Genomic DNA, 19,561 nt, shown 5'->3' with positions numbered 1-19,561 from the left:
GCAGCCAAGGCCTGTGATAAAAATCTTTTGATGATCCCCAAGTGAGGCTCTACATAAAATCGGAGGGGGCCACTGAGACAGGATTGAAAGATGCTCACCACGCAGCTTTAACTAAGGTTCCATAAGGAATGTGGTATCTATAAAGTAATGGAGGTGACATTGGCAAGATGGAGAAGGGACAGGCTACCCACTCCAGTATTCTTGGGCTTCCCTGGGGGCTCAGAGAGTAAACAATTTGCTTGCAATGCTGGAGACCTGGGTTCAATCCCTGAGTTGGGAAAATCCCCTGGAGGAGGACATGGCAACCCACTCCAGAATTCTTGCCTGGAGAATCCCCATGGACAGAGGAGCCTGGCAGGCCACAGTCCATGAGGGTGCAGAGAGTCAGACACAACTGAGGGACTAAGCACAGCACAGCACAACCCTAGTCCCCTCACAGAAACTCCAACTTTGCAACCACCTATAGAAGGGTTGTTAGCATCCCTGAACCCAGGGGTAAGGTTGTTACCCTTAACACAAAAACTGAGAAAGAAATGAACTACACTAAGAAGGGCAGGGGCTTCCCTGGTGGCTCAGTGGTAGAGAATCTGCATGTCAATGCAACAGGTTCAATCTCTGATCGGGGAATATCCCACATTCAGCAGGCAGAGCAACTAAGCCTGTGTGACACCACTACTGAGCCTCTGCTCTAGAGGCCTCGAGCCCCAACTACTGAGCCCAGTTCAGTTCAGTTCAGTGGCTCAGTCGTGTCCAACTCTTTGCGACCCCATGAATCACAACATGCCAGGCCTCCCTGTCCATCACCAACTCCCGGAGTTCACTCAAACTCACGTCCATCGAGTCGGTGATGCCATCCAGCCATCTCATCCTCTGTCGTCCCCTTCTCCTCCTGCCCCCAATCCCTCCCAGCATCAGAGTCTTTTCCAATGAGTCAACTCTTCGCATGAGGTGGCCAAATTTCAGCTTCAGCATCATTCCTTCCAAAGAACACCCAGGGCTGATCTCCTTTAGAATGGACTGGTTGGATCTCCTTGCAGTCCAAGGGACTCTCAGGAGTCTTCTCGAACACCACAGTTCAAAAGCATCAATTCTTTGGCACTTAGCTTTCTTCATAGTCCAACTCTCACATCCATACATGACCACAGGAAAAACCATAGCCACTACTGAGCCCACTCGCCACAAATACTGAAGCCTGCCCCCCTGAGCCTGTGCTCAGAAAAAAAGTGAAACTGAAAGTGAAGGTCACTCAGTCATGTCTGATTCTTTGTGACACCATGAACTATACAAATCCATGGAATTCTCCAGGCCAGAATACTGGAGTGGGTAGCCTTTCTTTTCTCCAAGGGATCTTCCCCACGCAGGGATCGTACCCACGCCTTCCACATTACAGGCAGATTCTTTACCAGCTGAGGCACAAGGGAAGCCCAAGAATACTGGAGTAGGTAGCCTATCCCTTCTCCAGGGTCTCCTGCATTGCAGGTGGATTCTTTACCAATTGAGCTATGAGGGGAGCCCACAAGCCACTGCAATGAGAAGCCTGAGAACCACAATGAGAGAGTAGCCCCTGCTCATCACAACTAGAGAAAAACTCACACAGCAACATAGAGCCTGGACGGTCAAAAATAAATTAAAAAAAAATTATTTTTAAAAAAAAGAAGAGTAGGAAGAGCAGCTTCACTTCATTCTTGATAAATGAATTATGTTTTAAAGGATCATGTAATGACTTATAAATAGTACAGATATATGGCATTATTCTCTTATGCATTAAGAGCATTAATCTCTTAAAAGATAAGCAGAATGAATAGCCCTATTCTTGTTTTGAAATTCTTTCTCTCTCAGATTCTGAGTTTATTTCAGATGGCCAGGTAAGCAGTCACAAGAGCATAAGGTAGGGTGGTGGCCTGGCAGAGAGGAAAAGGCTAAACGGAAGCCATGTAACATGGGAGCCTAGAGAGGACTTGTCAGCTCCTGGAGGATGGGAGTCAGGAGTGACTGTGCAGTTTCTGGTCGTGGTCATTAGGACAATGAGGGTGTTATTAACAGAAGAGGAAGTCGGGAGACGAGGCGGCATGGATGAGCCAGCTTCCAAGCTGGGTGTGAAGGATTTTATGTATTCTTTCTGTCTATCTGGCTTAAATAAGCCAAACTAGCACCACTGACAACACTGCTCCAGGATGGGAGTGAAGAACAGGGCAGAACCTCAGCGCCATGCTCAGCCGTGGACCAAGGAGACGCAAACCATCAGAGAAGGACCTATGCAGCTCTGAGGACACTCACAAACTCCTTTAGATAACTGACCACCTTCATAGATCGCTTCCAGACTTGTCTCTGAGCTTAGCTCATAGAAGGTGTTACATACACATCACTGATCTACAGGGAGGCCTCTGCAGAGCAGAGGAAAAGGGCGGGGACTTGATGCTATGACCAGACTTAAGAGTGCCTTCGATCTGTTCCCCATTCTGAAGACCAAGGATAGTCACTGCCCCAATCCACATACCCCTGCCAAAAAAAAAAAAGAAGAAATCTAACCCATATAACTAGGGAGCAATAAAGACTAACAGGGAACTCTGAGATCATCTCAGGCAATCGACTATTTTTAAAAATGAAGAACCCAAGACCTACAGAGGTGAAAGCACAGAAGTGCTTATGGGCAGACAGAATTCCCCCGTCTCTTCTTCTATCACCTGAGAGCAAGTCAAGAAGGATGCTCGCTTCCTAGGGTACAGCAATTTCACCTGCGGTGGCTGAGATAAATACCACAGGAAGGCACCTGGCACTATTTGCTTTGATTGCTATAGGAGAGAAAAGCCTGGAGGAAGGAGGCACATTCTTTAAGCTTGTTTTCACTGAGGTTTCCTGTATCTTTTAACAATGGCTCACATTAGTAATTATATTAGTCAACTAGCCACTTTTAAGAGAAACAGTATCAATACATATCTTTCTTTATATTGACTCTGAAATCTGTATACAAAGTTCACTTTAAAAGTAAAACAGAGGAAGGAAATCAAGATCATATGTTCACTCTGAAATGTTTTGCGTGTCTTGAGCAGAAGAAAAACAGAAGCCCTTGTTGTAACTCATTTCCGATTTTGTAACATACATTTAGCAGGATCTATAAATCATAAAACTCTCAAGAGTCAGAAATTAAATTTCAAAAAGAGCACTGGCTGTCTTCACCAGGTAACATCATCAAAAGACTCATTATGGCTAGAATTTATGGGAGAAAAACATAGATAAGTCAGATTTTATTAAGAGAAAAATAGACAATGATATAAAGCTCAATTAACACAGAGGGCTTTTAAATTCATTTTGAATAAATATTTTCTACTCACATAAAATTTTGAAGAAGACAGTTATCCATTTACCTTAATCTCACCTTAGTAGCCTAAGGAAAGTTTCTAAAAACAAAAAGTGTTAAAAAAGAAAAAAATCTGTATCTAGAGAGACAATTGACTAAGGATCAGATCCTTATTCTGATGTCTGTTCAGTGATTTCAAGAAGTCTATCTAGAAATTCTTCAATCTGCACTGGAAACCACAGTTTTGCTTGAGTTATGAGACAGAAAAAATATGCATATATTTTAAGCCAAAGCTTAAATACTTAAATATGCATATATTTTAAGCCAAAGCTCAAGTATTCCCAATAAGTGTAGTTACCAGAACAAGACCACATGGAAAGTAATTTAACAATATCTGGGTCTTCCCTGGTGGTTCTGATGGTAGAGTCTGCCTGTCAATGCAAGGAGACTTGGATTTGATCCCTGGGTTGGGAAGATCCCCTGGAGAAGGGAATGGCAACCCACTCCAGTATTCTTGCCTGGAGAATTCCATGGACAGAGGAGCTCTGAGGGCTATAGTCCATGGGGTCGCAAAGAGTCGGACATGACTGAGTGACTAACATACACACATCAAAATCACAAATCCACATATCCTCTGACCCAAAAATTCTATTTCTGAAAGTGTATCTTATAAATAAACTTGCACACAAACAAGGTTATTTACAGCAGCAGTACTTGTTAACAGAAGAGTAGAAATAGTCCAAATGCCACTAAGAGAACACTTGCTAAATAAATCATGACAGTTATACAGTGGAATACTATGTATTGGTAGGGATGAATGATCAAGTACTCTTTGTACTGTATGAAAAATACTCAAAACATTAAACAAAAAAATTCAAGAAACAAAAATGTGCGTTATATGCCACATTCTGAATTAAAAGGCAAGCAGGGAAAATAATAATTTATGTTTGTTTCTAAAGAGGCTTTTTTAGAGATAAATTTAAAATAAAGAAATTTTGGAAGGATACATAAAAAAACTGGGGAGGTCAAGAATGAAATAGGAGGGAGGTATTTTACTGTGTAGCTTTTCATTCTCTTCAATTTTTGAACTATGTGACATTACCTACTCAAAAAATTAAGTAATCTTCAAATAGCAAGAGCTATCTACTTAATGTTCAAATCACTTTATTAAATAAAATGCTTCCTTATAACAATGAGATATTTTAGCATATTCTCAAACAAACCTGACCTTTGAATCTTTAAGTGAAAATGAAATTAGATGATTCTTGTCCTTGCTTCTTTAAAAGAAGTGTTTCTATATATCTTGCATAAATGTAATATGTTGAGTACTTTGATCTAAAAGACAATCCCATTTCAATGTTTTCATGTTAAATCTGAACTTGTGACTGATATAAAAACCAGCCAAATTCCAGCAATGCAATTAGATTTTCAGAACTTTCCTATCTCAGCACTGAAGATACCCATACCTTTGTCGGAACGGTTTTTCCTCCCATGGGGAATTCGGTTAAGGCAAAGAATATACCCATCTGCTGTCACAACCAGGTGTTCCTCACTAGGGAATCCCCAGTGAGAGATAATTTCACTCTGTGGAGCAAAGGAAAAGACAAAATGTCAATGACCAAGTTTTATTTAAGAAACCATTACTGAAATTTTAGTCTGCTCTATCTAGTAGCCAATCTCCATCACAAGAGTAAATCCTCCCCTTGTTTCACCCCTGCATTCTACTCACAGATGCTTACTTAAACCTTGGATTCACCATTCTAACATGTTCTGCACCAACTGTGCCTTATTTTACCATAGCTTTGGGCTTCTTTGGTTCCATCCTGGCTCCCAGGCACAAATAACCACTTCTTTCTTTCTTTTCTAAATATGCCAGTTAATTCTGTAATCTACAATTTTCCTTGTTTCAAGAGACCCCATCCTGGGAAATGAAGGATAAAAAATATTAATCTGTTTTTAATCAGTGGACCAATAAATCTACACTAGAATGTCAAGGTAGAGTTGAACAAGATAAAATGATACAGACCCAGAGCAAATCACTATCTTGTACATCTTAAACTAATTCAATGCTATATGTCCATTACATTTCAATAAAACCAGGGGGAAAGATGAAAAGGAATAATGATCAAATTCACATAAGGAAAGATCCATGGGGCAATTAGGTTTTCTTTCTTTTTTTTTTTTTATTGAGGGAATGCTCAAACTACTGCACAATTGCACTCATCTCACACACTAGCAAAGTAATGCTCAAAACTCTCCAAGCCAGGCTTCAGCAGTATATGAACCATGAAGTCCCAGATGTTCAAGCTGGGTTTAGAAAAGGAAGAGGAACCAGAGATCAAATTGCCAATATCCACTGGATCATCGAAAAAGCAAAAGAGTTCCAGAAAAGCATCTACTTCTGCTTTATTGACTATGCCAAAGCCTTTGACTATGTGGATCACAATAAACTGCGGAAAATTCTGACCACTTGACCTGCCTCCTGAGAAATCTGTATGCAGGTCAAGAAGCAACAGTTAGAACTGGACATGGAACAATAGACTGGTTCCAAGTAGGGAAAGGAGTACATCAAGGTTGTATATTGTCACCTTGCTTATTTAACTTACATGCAGAGTACATCACGAGAAACACTGGACTGGATGAAGCACAAGCTGGGATCAAGATTGCCGGGAGAAATATCAATAACCTCAGATATGCAGATGACACCACCCTTATGGCAGAAAGCGAAGAAGAACTAAAGAGACTCTTGATGAAAGTGAAAGAGGAGAGTGAAAAAGTTGGCTTAAAGCTCAACATTTAGAAAACTAAGATCATGACATCTGGTCTGATCACTTCATGGCAAATAGATGGGGAAACAGTGGAAACAGTCGCTGATTTTATTTTTCTGGGCTCTAAAATCACTGCAGATGGTGACTGCTGCCAGGAAATTAAAAGACACCCTTTGGAAGAAAAGTTATGAGCAACTTAGACAGCATATTAAAAATCAGAGACATTACTTTGCCGACAAAGGTCCAGCTAGTTAAAGCTACGGTTTTTCCAGTAGTCATGTATGGATGTGAGGGTTGAACTATAAAGAAAGTTGAGTGCCAAAGAATTGATGCTTTTGAACTATGGTGTTGGAGAAGACTCTTGAGAGTCCATTGGACTGCAAGGAGATCCAACCAGTCCATCCTAAAGGAAATCAGTCCTGAATATTCATTGGAAGGACTGATGCTGAAGCTCAAACTCCAATACTTTGACCACCTGATGGGAAGAACTGAGTCATTTGAAAAGCCCCTGATGCTGGGAAAGATTGAAGGTGGGAGGAGAAGTGGATGACAGAGGATGAGATAGTTGGATAGCATCACCGACTCAATAGACATGAGTTTGAGTAAACACAGGGAGTTGGTGGTGGACAGGGAGGCCTGGCGTGCTGTGGTTCATGGGGTTGCAAAGAGTCGGACACCACTGAGCGACTGAACTGAACTGATAGTTGATGTTTAATATAAGTTTCAGGTATACAACACACTGATTCATAATTTTTAAAGGTTAAATTCCATTTATAGTTATTATAAAATATTGTCTATATTCCCTGTGCTGTACAATATATCCTTGAAGCTTCTTTATTTTACATATAGCAGTTTGTACCACTTAATCCATTGGGCAACTGTTAATTAGGAGCTCAGTGGCATACAGCTAACTCAGTTATCCAGAAGACAATGTGAATAAGTGCTTGTGATTCTCTCTACCACAAACACTTGAAAGGATTTAAGTTTATCATTCTTACAGAAAAAATTCAAAAAGAAAAATGCTTTTAATTTTAAAAAACCTTAAAAAGAAGAAATCAGGAACAAGAGATAAAATGCAACCTTAAGACCCTGATAACAGGTCGCACTCTCTTGACTATAAATTTATCAAAATCTCTAAAGCTACCTGGTTCTTCAGTTGTGTCATTGTTTTAAACCTGCTGTTTTCTATAGCAATCTACACTTTCCTGATATTTTATGCCTAAATAAAGTGTCTCCAGATTTAATTGTTTGCTTAAGACGAATAACTTTCAAATGTTTTCATTACTTGACGGATTATATTTTTATTTGTTCTAACAAAATTGTTTTCAGATACTTTGATTTTTGTACTGAACTATGAACACCGGTAATCTGTCCTTGTTCAACACACTCAGTATTAACATTCTTCGGAAGTTTTAACACTTTTTTACTGTTGTTTAAACACAATCAGTGAGATTTAAAAATGAAATGCATGTCTAAAAATATCACTTATCTTATTAAGAAGTATATCATTTCATCAGTAAAAAGAGGTTTGTAAAATACACATTACCTAGTGGGTAAAGTCCAGCTAACTGAACTGGAGATTCAGAGAACATGAAAAACACAATGAGATATAAAGAGAATGGAGTTTGTAGCTTCATGTAGCTATGTAACTGGATTTCAGAAATAACATTGATCACAGATGCGTTTTAAGAAGCAGACGCCTTTAAGAAACTTACCACATTCATATTTGTTTCAGGATCCACAGGTGTCTGCTTCCATCCAGATGCCTGGGAAGGCAGGGTCCCAAGGACCAAACAGACCAGCAAACCCCAGAGCCACATTTTCATTCTGTATAAAACAGTCTGTTGTTATTTGCCCACACCAATTTTACTACACAAAATTACACTGGTAAATAATGCTCCCATACGAGGTTCTGAACCAGTTTACGTCAGCTAAAAGTTAGGCAAAGGCCAAATAGGGAACAAATGACTCAAGCCACACCTCAAAGAAAAAATTCAGGAATTCTTTTTAACTAGGAAACCTCCCACCCACCACCCTCAGTTAATTTGTGACACATGGAGCCCAGAACACCCACCCACCTGCTCACCACAAAGTTAAACGTAATGTTCCTGGAGCAAGAGCGGAAGAGAGGACTATACGTTAAGAAAAGGAAGATCCCCAAAATTCCAGAGCCTGTTAACCTCCCACCTTTTCCTCTCTAACTGTGATTCAAATGTTCTGAAGTTCAGCTGATATGAGCTCCTATTCTCGCTAGTTATTCACTTCCCTTCTTGCACAAAGTTACACGTTAGGATTTGAATTTGTCACCCAAGGGGAAAAAAGTGAAATGAAAAAAATAAGAGAGCATGCAGAAGAAATAGAAGGAAAGAAGATTGCCCCTCTCTGCTTCTGAGACCCTCTCCAGGGATCAGTTCTAACAGTGATGGCACAAAATCACAGCACAGCAAAGACCTTGGGGATGGATATTAAAGGCAAAATGAAGTGACTCTTTCAAGGACACGCTGATGGTTAGAGGCAAAAGTGGGACTACAGCCCCAGCCTCCCATATATTTTAAAATAAATATAGTCCCTTAAAGATATGAATGACAGCAGATGAATGGACAAGAAGTTGTGGCACATATACACAATGGAATATTACTCAGCTATAAAAAGGAACACATTTGAGTCAGTCTAATGAGGTGGATGAAACTGGAGCCTATTATACAGACTCAGAAAGAGAAACACCAATACTGTATATTAACGCATAAATATGGAATTTAGAAAGATGCTAACAGTGACCCTATATGCAAGACAGAAAGACACACAGATGTAAAGAACAGACTTTTGGACTATGTGGGAGAAGGAGAGAGTGGGATGATTTGAGAGAATAACATAGAAACGTGTATATTACCATATGTAAGACCAGTGCAAGTTTGATGCATGAAGCAGGGCACTCAAAGCCAGTGTGCTCTGGGACAACCCAGAGGGATGGGGTAGGGAGGAATGTGGGAGGGGGATTCATGATGGGGGGACACATGTGTACCTGTGGCTGATTCCTGTCTATGTATGGCAAAAGTCGTCACAATACTGTAAAGCAATTATCCTCCAACTAAAATAAATAAATTAATTTTTTAAAAAGATATGGATGAGTGTATCCCAATACAAAGACTTGTATAAAGATGTTCATAACAGCTCTATGGGCAATAGCCAAACACGAGAAAAACCCAAATGCCCTGAATGGGTGAATGGATCAATATATTATGATATATACATACTATTCAGCAATAAAAAGGAATGCACATAAATAACATGGATGAATCTCAAAATAATCCTGGTGAGTGAAAGTCCACAGTCCCAAGCACATGATGTGTGCAGTCGCTCAGTCGTGTCCAACTCTTTTCGGCCCCATGGACTATAGCCCGTCAGGCTTCTCTGTCTATGGAATTTTCCAGGCAAGAATACTGGAGTGGTTTGCCATTTCCTACTTCAGGGGATCTTTCTGATCCAGGGATTGAACCTGCATCTCTTGTGTCTCCTGCATTGGCAGGTGGATTCTTTACAAAGCCAGATCAAATAAATAGATATGATTTCATTTCTATAAAACTCTAGAAAATGCAACCTAATCTCTATTGACAGAAAGTAGATAAATGGCTGCCTGGGGAAATGAGGGGCAGGAAGTAAGCATTGCAAAGGGGTACCCAATGCACAAGGAATCTTTTGGGGGTAACGGATGGGTTAATGACATTGAATAATCATAGTTTCACATGTATAAACATATCAAAATGCATAAAATGTACATTCTAAACATGTCCTGCTAGTACTATATGTCAGTAATTCAACAGAGCTGTTTTTAAGATGGGCTTAAACCCAGAATTCCACAAGTCTTAAGAAATTGGTTCTCGGATGATTGCAAAAGTGAACTAGCTCCCGTCTGCTGATGCATCTCCTGCTGGTGATGGAGTGATTTCTCCCAGAAGTGGTGAACCTGCAATTTCTAGACAGGAACAGATACTATCTTGAATCTGTACAGACAAAGTCACAAGTTTGCATTTCTTTATGGTGGTTAGGAAGGGCTGTACAGTTCAGGTCTACCTTTATCATAAATACAACCTTCCGAAAGCCTATTATTACTAGGGAATACCAAGTAGATTGAAAAAGAAAAGAAAAAGTTTGTAACCACAGTTTCAAATAGTAACACCTCCGGTGGCAGCTGCTTTTCCACTCAGTGCCAATGCTCCTGGATTTGGGGCTGCTGCTGCTGCTAAGTCGCTTCAGTCGTATCCGACTCTGTGCGATCCCATAGACTGCAGCCCACCAGGCTCCCCTGTCCCTGGGATTCTCCAGGCAAGAACACTGGAGTGGGTTGCCATTTCTTTCTCCAATGCAGGAAAGTGAAAAGTGAAAGTGAAGTCGGTCAGTTGTGTCCGACCTCCAGGGACCCCATGGACTGCAGCCTACCAGGCTCCTCTGTACATGGGATTTTCCAGACAAGAGTACTGAAGTGGGTTGCCATTGCCTTGGCAGCTGTCTGCAAAGAAAGCTCCAGAAGGATAACATCTGAAGCTACTCAACTAGAAAAATCATCCAACTGATTTTTCCCTCCAACAAAACACTGGACAGTTTCTCAACCTATCAGTCAAATAACTGTCATAGGATGATGACTAAGAAGTTCAAGGAGAAAAAGCCTCCTCCAAGATGGATTCAGTGGGCTCTGCAACTTTATCTCAATTCTTTTGGTACTGTTAACAGCCCAACTAAGTACTTGTCTGTCTTCATTTTACACCAGCCTGAGGGCAGAGCCAGTCTCTGGGTCAACTCTGAACTCCCAGGACCCAGCAAAGGGTGGACACAGAACAGATTCTGCAAAACAGGATTGGGGCAGTCCAGAGTTCAGTAGCTGAAGAAAAGATAAGCTCCAAAGCAGCTTGTTATTCAGCTAACAATAAGAACAACACTAGTAATTTTGACTCCCATTTAAGCTCTTGCTATGCTCCAGATTTCGCAGGCAGCGCTTCGGTCCTACTATGTTCATTACGCCTCCAACAACTCTCTGCAGTACCGTTAAATCCTTTTTCCAGGAAACTGAGGCTGACCCAGGTTTATTACTGGAAGCAAAATGTCCAGTGGTTAAATAGTATCTCCGGGATATTCACCAGGACAGGTATCAAGCCGTTCCTTGACCATGCCTTTGGCTAAAAAGTAAGCGAGGTCTGGGGGCTGCCTGGCGGAGCTAATGCGAGTGAAGGACGAGGAGGAAGTAGGGGAACTGGGAATCAGAAATCCCGGGTGTCGCTGCAGCGCAGAGAAGGACGGGCTAAAGTTGCCCGTCCTCGGGTGCTCCGCGAACCAGCGCAGAGGGGTCCTGCAGAGGTTCACAGGCGGTGAGACTGAGCACCCGGCAGGGTACGAGGCCCTCGGAGCCCGCGGAGGAAGGCCGATGCTGCGGAACCCTAGCAGTGCAGCAGGGCCGGCACTCACCTGCAGCCGTCCTCCCGGGCCGCTGTCGAGAGCCGCAGTGCCTGCTCGAGAGGCTGGGGCGGCCGCAGGGAACCTGGAGGGGGCGGAGCCTTGCTGGACCCGGGGCCCGCGCCCGCGCCAGGCTCAGGCTCTAGCGCTCCCAATCAGATCAGCCTGCCGCCGGGAAGTGCAGCGGAGACTCCTTCGCTTCCGAGCGGGCTCTCGGCTCCCGCGGAGCATGCGCCATGGGCGCGCTCGAGCGCTGCGGCGTCCCGCAGCCGGCTCCCGGGCGGAGCGGATCACCAGCTCCACCCACTGGCCGCGCCGGCCGGGTCTAGTAGGCTGCGTGGGCTCCACCGCAGGAGCTCCTGCAGAGCCACTAAGCTCCGCCCCTGGCACAGAGAACGTGGGCTCTGTAGATGTAATTACATGCTACTTATGAATCCCTCAGCGGCGTGCCTGAGGCAGGGCAATCTTTCTGTACATTTTATTTTTATTACTAAAATGCCTAGTGGATAAAGAGTTTGCCTGCAATGCGGGAGAACAGTGTTCGATCCCTGGCTTGGGAAGATCCCCTGGAGAAGGAAATGGCAACCCCCTCCAGTATTCTTGCCTGGAGAATTCCATGGACAGAGGAGCCTGGTGGGCTACAGTCCAGGGGTCACAAAGAATCGGACACGACTGAGTGACTAACACTTTAACTTTTGAAGATACTAGGGGTATAGCAGCCAAACAAGAACCGTCATCTCCTGCTTACATTCTAATGGGAAGAGACATCATGAATAAATATAAAAATGAAGTAGTGAAAAATGCCATGATGAACAATAAAGAGATAATGAAGGTGGGTGCTATGTTATGTCTAAAGTAATCAGGAAAGGACCCTCTGATGGCACTTCGAGCACAAACAAAAAGTAGGTGATTTCGAACCATGTGGATACTGGGAAGGAGCATTCTGAGATGAGAGGATAGCAAGTGCAAAGGTCCTGCGGCAGGAATATTCTTAGTGGTGTTTAATAAGCGGAATTTGGTCAGTGTCGCTGGAACAGAAAGTGGGAGGTGGAGAGCAGTAGATCATGATGTCCTAGAGGTAACTGGGGGCCTTGGGGACCAACTGGAATGACTCTATTACTTCTTACCAAGAAGAGAAGCCATTGGAAGGTATTCAGGAAAAAGCAACATAACTTTGTTGACCATATCGTTTGTAACTATTGCCACCTGTTCCATAGATTGTCCTTTTATCAGTGATGTCCTTTGCTATGCAAAAGTTTTTAAGTTTAATCAGGTCCCATTTTTAAGTTTTTGTTTCCTTTGCTTCAGGAGAAAGATCACATATATAAAATATAATTATAATGTTATATATATTATATATATTGCTGTGATTTTATGTCAAAGAATCTTCTGCCTATGTTCTCTTCTAGGGGTTTATGGTTTCAGGTCTTACATTTAGGTCTTTAAACCACTTTGGGTTTATTTTTGTATATGATATGAAGGAAATGTCCTAATCTCATTGTTTTGCCTGTAACTGTTCAGTTTTCTCAGCACCACATGTTGAAGAAACTGTCTTTTATCCATTGTATGTTCCTGCTTTCTTTGTCATAAATAAATTGGCCATAGGTGTGTGGGTTTATTTCTGGTCTCCCTATTCCATTTCCTCTTAATAGTTTAACTCTTAAGCAGGCCATTTTTCACTTTATCACATAGAAGGGGATGGTTGAGTCAAGCTGAAGGAAATAGGGAGCTTGCCCTGTCAATATCAGAGCAGCAGAGCATACCAGCTAGAGATTCAGAGGATGGCAGGGATGGGGGTAAGGATGGGGGAGCCCATCATTTATGTATGTGAAGTGAAGTGAAAGTCACTCAGTCGTGTCTGACTCTTTGTGACTACATGAACTATACAGTCCATGGAATTCTCCAGGCCAGATTACTGGAGTGGGTAGCCTTTCCCTTCTCCAGGGGATCTTCCCCACCCAGGGATCGAACCCAGGTCTCCCACATTGCAGGCAGATTCTTTACCAGCTGAGCCACAAGGGAAGCCCAAGAATACTGAAGTGAGTAGCCTATCCCTTCTCTAGGGTCTCCTGCATTGCAGGCAGATTCTTTACCAACTGAGCTATGAGGGAAGATTGTATTCCCATCTTCAAGAGATGGGAATATACAGCCTTGATGTACTCCTTTCCCAATTCGGAAACAGTCTGTTGTTCCATGTCCAGTTCTAACTGTTGCTTCTTGACGTTCATAAAGATTTCTCAGGAGGCAGGTAAGGTGGTCTGGTGGTCCCATCTCTTGAAGACTGATTCCCATCTCTGCGAAGAACTGATTCATTGGAAAAGACCCTGATGCTGGGAAAGATTGAAGGCAGGAGGAGACACGGATGACAGAGGATGGCATCACTGACTTGATGGACATGAATTGAGCAAGCTCTGGGAGTTGGTGATGAACAGGGTAGCCTTATGTATATATGGTCACATAAATCCTTCTGAGAACTTTGGCTTTTATGGATTTGGAAACGTTCTTATTCTAATATTGGTTATTATTGAGTTTGCAGTTGTTCTATAAAACACATGATATTTTTAAGCAATGAAATTGTGCTGATATCTTTAACAATTTGTCTGCAGCTTCTTCAATACCACCTGTCACAGTATAATCCACAAGTTTCTGTTGGAGTTCTGTAACATATTATCATTTTTAAAATGATTCATGGTTCAAATGAATCATTTGACAAATGAAATGAAAATGACATTTCAGACAAATGAAAAAAGGCAATATTAAAGTAGAGGGACAGTAGGCAATTACATTTTTTGTCTGTACCATTCATTTTATTATAGAGAAAGAATCTTCCAAACCAGAGAAGAACCAGGCTAAATCCCTGGGATCTTCAGGAGAAAAGGAGTGAAATGGAGCAGACTGAGACCTGAATAAAGGCTACAGTGGTCAGCAGTCCTGAATTCTTCCACAAGATCCTGGTTAACTGTAAACCCTGGGAATATGGGAATCAGTGTCAATTCTAAGTGCCAGTCAGTTCCAGACAAGCCAATCTCACAATTACACTCATGAAATTTGTCTTTTCAAGTATTACAGAATTTATTTGCATTTTATAGAAAGCACAGATCTGAATATAGTTAAGGAAGCAACTATAGACAGAACTAGCAGATGCAGCATTAGCTTTAAGAGATGATCTGATGGCTTTTTCCTTATTTGTGCAAGTGACTTTCTAGAATCTCTTACTCTCCACCTCCTCCTCCAACCCCTTCCTATGTGAGTCAGAACTCAGCTGTTAGAGCAGAGAATTAAAGGCTGTGTCCTTGCCTCAAATTTCAAAAAAAAATATATATATATATGGAGAGAGAGGGGGAGAGGAGAGATAAAACTTTTGTATATTATCACCGTCAATCTGCTGGGTACAACAGAAGAAGGCAGATGCCTCAAGGGAGTGGAAGAGTGACCAGGTCATGACTTGTGTCTGGCTATTGACGTCTCAGAAGTTGCAAGTCCTCAACCATCTGTTCTGCTCAGACTTGTAAGAGTTCAGTAGTTAATGAGAAAGGTCTCAACATTAGAGGACTGAGAAAGCAGGGAAGGAACTGTATTATTATAGCTTTATGTTATCTTGAGCAGAAGATAAGTCCATAAAACATTCTGACTCAAGTCTGTCTCAGCTTCTATTTTGTGTTTCTGTTTCTAGAGAGGTCCTATCTAATGACCTCGTGAATCTGTTCCAAATAAAGAGTTGTCTATAAAATGCTCTATGATTCAATGTCCATGCGTGTCACAAGCTCTGTAAATTGCTCTGAAAACCAGTGTGAGAATTACTTTGCTATAATTACTTCTGACACCGAGATTGCAAAACTTCAGAGCGCATCTTGATCGCCATGCAGCATGCTTTACAGACATCTCTACAGCTAAAGAGGAAAATAAGAATGGAAAATAAGATGCAGGTGGCCAGGAATATGCAACTTAAAACACCGTAGTTTGTAACCATCAACCTTACTCCTACAGATGATCTCTTTTTATACAGTCTTCAGCTTTCCTGTTCCTGAGGTATATGCCCCAAGTGCTCTATGTCAGCTTTTTAAAAACAGAGATCACACCTTGCATCAGTTTGGATTCTAACTAGGACACTTAAAATGGGATGTTTGAGAGAGCTGATTTACAAAGGGGCAATTTAACTGTGGTTGGATAGGGGAATCACAAGATGGCACAGTTGTTAGCCATCCCTAGGCCCAAAGAGATGAGATGGTTACCGGAAAATGGAAGGAAAGCATCTCATAGAAGCCCCCGTGAAAGGAACAGAATCCTTCTTCAGAATGACACAGCCCTTAGCCTCTCAGCAGGGAGAGAAATAAACCCTGTGCCATCACCATCTCCCTCCCTTCAGTCTTCTGCAAAGCATTCCCTGTTGACAAAACCCAGCCAGTAGCTGGAGGATCAAGGAACCTGTTAATATAGTCCATTCCATAATCTTCCCACTTTACAAGGCTGGATGGAAAAGGATGAAAAGTGGAGCCAGAGAGGGAAATTCAACATAATGTTCACATGATCTTTCTATATTCTATGTTGGCAAAGTAGGAGGAAGTCCAGAATTGTGGTCAGGAGTGCAGACTCAGGGGTCAGACCACTCAAGTTCAAGCCATTATCAACAATTTGTTAGCTGTGCAAATTTGGGCAAGATTTTTAACTTCTTTTTCTCAGTTTTATCACCTGTAAAATAAAATTAGAAGGGTCAAAGACCATTTCAAAGTTTAGACAGGATAATATGTGTAAAGCACTTAAAATTGGTCTGGCATATAGCACTCAATAAATGCTAGTTAATTGTTTTTTTTTAATGTTTTCTTACAGTAAATTCCTTTCTATAAATACAATTTATCTTATTATTAGTGGCTTTTAGTTATCATATAGGTTCAATGTATTTCCACTTGTGTGTATAGCATCTAACCCTATTCTCCTCTGCATACATAATTTTACGAAACTGGGCTCAGACCACATATATTATTTGTCTGCTTTATTCCCACTTAATATTGAAAATCTTTCTATGTCATTCAACATTTTAAAAATCATTTTTAGTGGTTACATGTATGATACTGTTATTTGGAGTCACAATAATTTACTAACAAATCTCCTTTGTTGTATGTTTAAGTTATTTTTAAAAACCAATATCACCTACTTATCCATGGTAATTCCATTAGGATAAAGTCTCTGAAATAAAACTTGTAGGTCTAACATAGGCTCTCCTTTAAGAATTTTTTAATTCTAATTAATATTTTACAATTCTTTTAACATTGTTCAAAGGTGCTGACATATTAGATAAAGAAATCTTTGGTAACATAAGTGTTACCTTCTCTGGAGACAGCCGTACAATCCTTTAAGATGACATGAAAGTGTGTTTAAGTGAGACTGACATTTCTGTAGCCTAGATGTTTCCCCCTCTTGGGGAAAATTTAAAATGACATATTAGCAATATGGTAGTTCAACTGTAGCTTTTGAAAATATTTTCTTGCCAAGTGTTAACATCCAATAAATGAACATATTCCTTGTTAGATCAAAGAACTCAACACAGGAAAAATACAAGCTTGGGTATTCCCTTCACCTCCATTCATCATCTAAGACTTTTCTGATACCCCTGGCTGCTTCAGGAAAATATGATCACCTAGAATGATCCTTCACCTCTACCTCCTATGGGAAGTACTCCTTATTCCCAAAGAGATGCAAGATAACAGTCTTCCTAAGGGAAGGCAGAAGGAGGAAACATATTTGTTAAGCATGTCTTATGAGTGTCTTCTTAAGTACCTCACATCCAATATTTCAATAACCCCTTGCAAATATGCATACAATTCTCTAGACTGCTCACTTCTTTATGCAGAAAAGAAGGATGCTATCTACGTCTTTCTAATTCATCTTAGGTGATACCTGGCACAACTAAGTATTTTACTGAGAGATAAGTAGTAAGTATTGGACTTACTTGCTTTCATCTGGCTTACAGTAAAAAAGAAAATACTCTATTAAAAGCAGTACTCAGAACTTCCTTGGGTGGCTCAGTGGTAAAGAATCTGCCTCTTAATGCAGGAGACACAGGTTCAATCCTTGATCAGGGAAGATTCCACGTGCCACGGAACAACTAAGCCTGTGCGCTACAACTATTGAGCCTGTGCTCTGGAGCCCAGGAACTGCAACTACTGAGCCTTTGCTCTGAAACTGCTGAAACCTGTGCACCCTAGAGCCTGTACTCAGCAGCAAGAGAAGCCACACATCAAAATTACAGAGTAGCCCCTGCTTGCTGCAACTAGAGAAAAGCCCACACAGCAACAAAGACCCAGCACAGCCAATACATCAAAAAGCTAATAAATAAGTAAAATTATTTTTAAAAAAGCAGTACTCAGACCAATGCATGATATAGTACAAAACTTTAATACACTACTTAAGTACATGAAAGTCATCTTCTGACAGATGAACTGGAAATTTTTTTAAAGTTTCCTTATATAATTGTAACCTTATAAAATTCCTCCTTTCAAAAGTGACACCGATCCTGATACTTGTTGAAAAGTCTAAGATACATCGCTACAGTGATTTAGGAGATTATCCTAAAGCCCATCTTTTGAATACATCATCAGAATGTAACAGAGCAGGGTGAGCACAGCCCTTAGCAGGCAGCCATTGCTGTGCCTCATTGCTGCCCCGCCCTCCACTCTGTCACTAGGCAACAGGTCTAGCGAAGCCATTGATCAGTGCCTCAGTGGGCCCCGCCCACAAGCAACCAACTATCAGTGAGACACCGGGTTAGTTGTCCTGCTCAGCTATTGGTCAGCACCGCAGTGGGCTCTGCCCACAAGGAACTGTCAATGAGGGGCCATTAAGGAAGTGATTGAGCCAAGGGTCAGTGGTGTAGTGGTCATCAGGTGGAGAGTAAGGTAAGAGGCAGATTCAGACCTTTTCCTGGAAGCCCTCCAGCTCACCCAGGTTTGGGCCAGCAGGTGAGCTGGAGGGCCCAGGGAACAGGCTGAGCACTATTTCCTGCAGGGCTCTAGAGCCCTCACTAAGGCTTTCTAGTAGCCGTAGCCCAACCCTTGAGGTAGGGGTGAACCTCTCCTCTATCCCTGTCTCTGTGGTCTAGTAACAATGAGTAGCAATGGCTGTCTGCATGGGTTGCAGTCTGTGAGACCTGGTCTTACCATTTGGGTTGGCCTGAGGAGACTGAGGGCCAGTTGTGTTGGGTGTTTGGCTCCCTTAGGGGTTGCAGCTGGGAAGCATGTGGGAACCTGGCCCTGAAGGAGCTGCCAGCTGAGATCTGCCTCCTCTTAGCCAGGACTGGGACCTTGGAGGGTGAAAGTTGTATCTTGGGACCTTGCCCTTTCTTGTCAAGACAAAGAATAACATTCCTTTAGTAGAGATTTATGGGAACATCATTACCTTACCATGCAATGACTCAAGAGCAAAAGATCTGGCATCAAGAAGTTTGCAACAACTAACCATGCCCCTCCCTCACATTTTGCCTTTAGAGGGGCTTGCTGAACGCTTTCTGTAACATAGGGGTTCTTAGTGCATGAGCCACCCATCTCCTTGTATGAACCTCTAATAAAACCTTTTTCTGGTCCAGATTCCAATGTTCTAGTTTTGATTTGCCTCACAGTGCGTCAGGCACTCGGACTTGTGATTTGGTAACAAGAGAACTGATCACTGTCTTCATCCCTTCTTGGGATTTTCCCAAAGTCTGATTCAGTTCAGTTCAGTCGCTCAGTCATGTCCAACTCTTTGAGACCCCATGAATCCCAGCACGCCAGGCCCCCCTGTCCATCACCAACTCCCGGAGTTCACTCAGACTCACGTCCATCCAGTCAGTGATGCCATCCAGCCATCTCATCCTCTGGCGTCCCCTTCTCCTCTTGCCCCCAATCCCTCCCAGCATCAGGGTCTTTTCCAATGAGTCAACTCTTCACATGAGGTGGCCAAAGTACTGGAGTTTCAGCTTCAGCATCATTGCTTCCAAAGAAATCCCAGGGCTGATCTCCTTCAGAATGGACGGGTTGGATCTCCTTGCAGTCCAAGGGACTCTCAAGAGTCTTCTCCA

At 42.0% G+C, this 19,561-nt stretch overlaps 1 protein-coding gene across 1 annotated transcript in view; it reads right to left on the bottom strand.

Moving 5' to 3' along the window:
- Positions 1-11,707, bottom strand: part of LIPA (lipase A, lysosomal acid type) — a 42,651-nt gene extending 30,944 nt beyond the window's left edge. Inside the window, exons 1-3 of the mRNA XM_005896038.2 lie at positions 11,524-11,707; positions 7,782-7,893; positions 4,765-4,882 (exon numbers count right to left, since the gene is read on the bottom strand). Of these exons, the coding sequence (XP_005896100.1) occupies positions 4,765-4,882; positions 7,782-7,892 (229 nt within the window). The 5' untranslated portion in view covers position 7,893; positions 11,524-11,707. The remainder of the gene's footprint in view (positions 1-4,764; positions 4,883-7,781; positions 7,894-11,523) is intronic.
- Between the last annotated feature and the right edge of the window lie 7,854 nt (positions 11,708-19,561).

Source organism: Bos mutus, chromosome 26 (genome assembly GCF_027580195.1).
Source record: "Bos mutus isolate GX-2022 chromosome 26, NWIPB_WYAK_1.1, whole genome shotgun sequence".
In the NCBI taxonomy this organism is placed as follows: domain Eukaryota; kingdom Metazoa; phylum Chordata; class Mammalia; order Artiodactyla; family Bovidae; genus Bos; species Bos mutus.
This window is presented reverse-complemented; position numbering and strand designations above follow the sequence as displayed.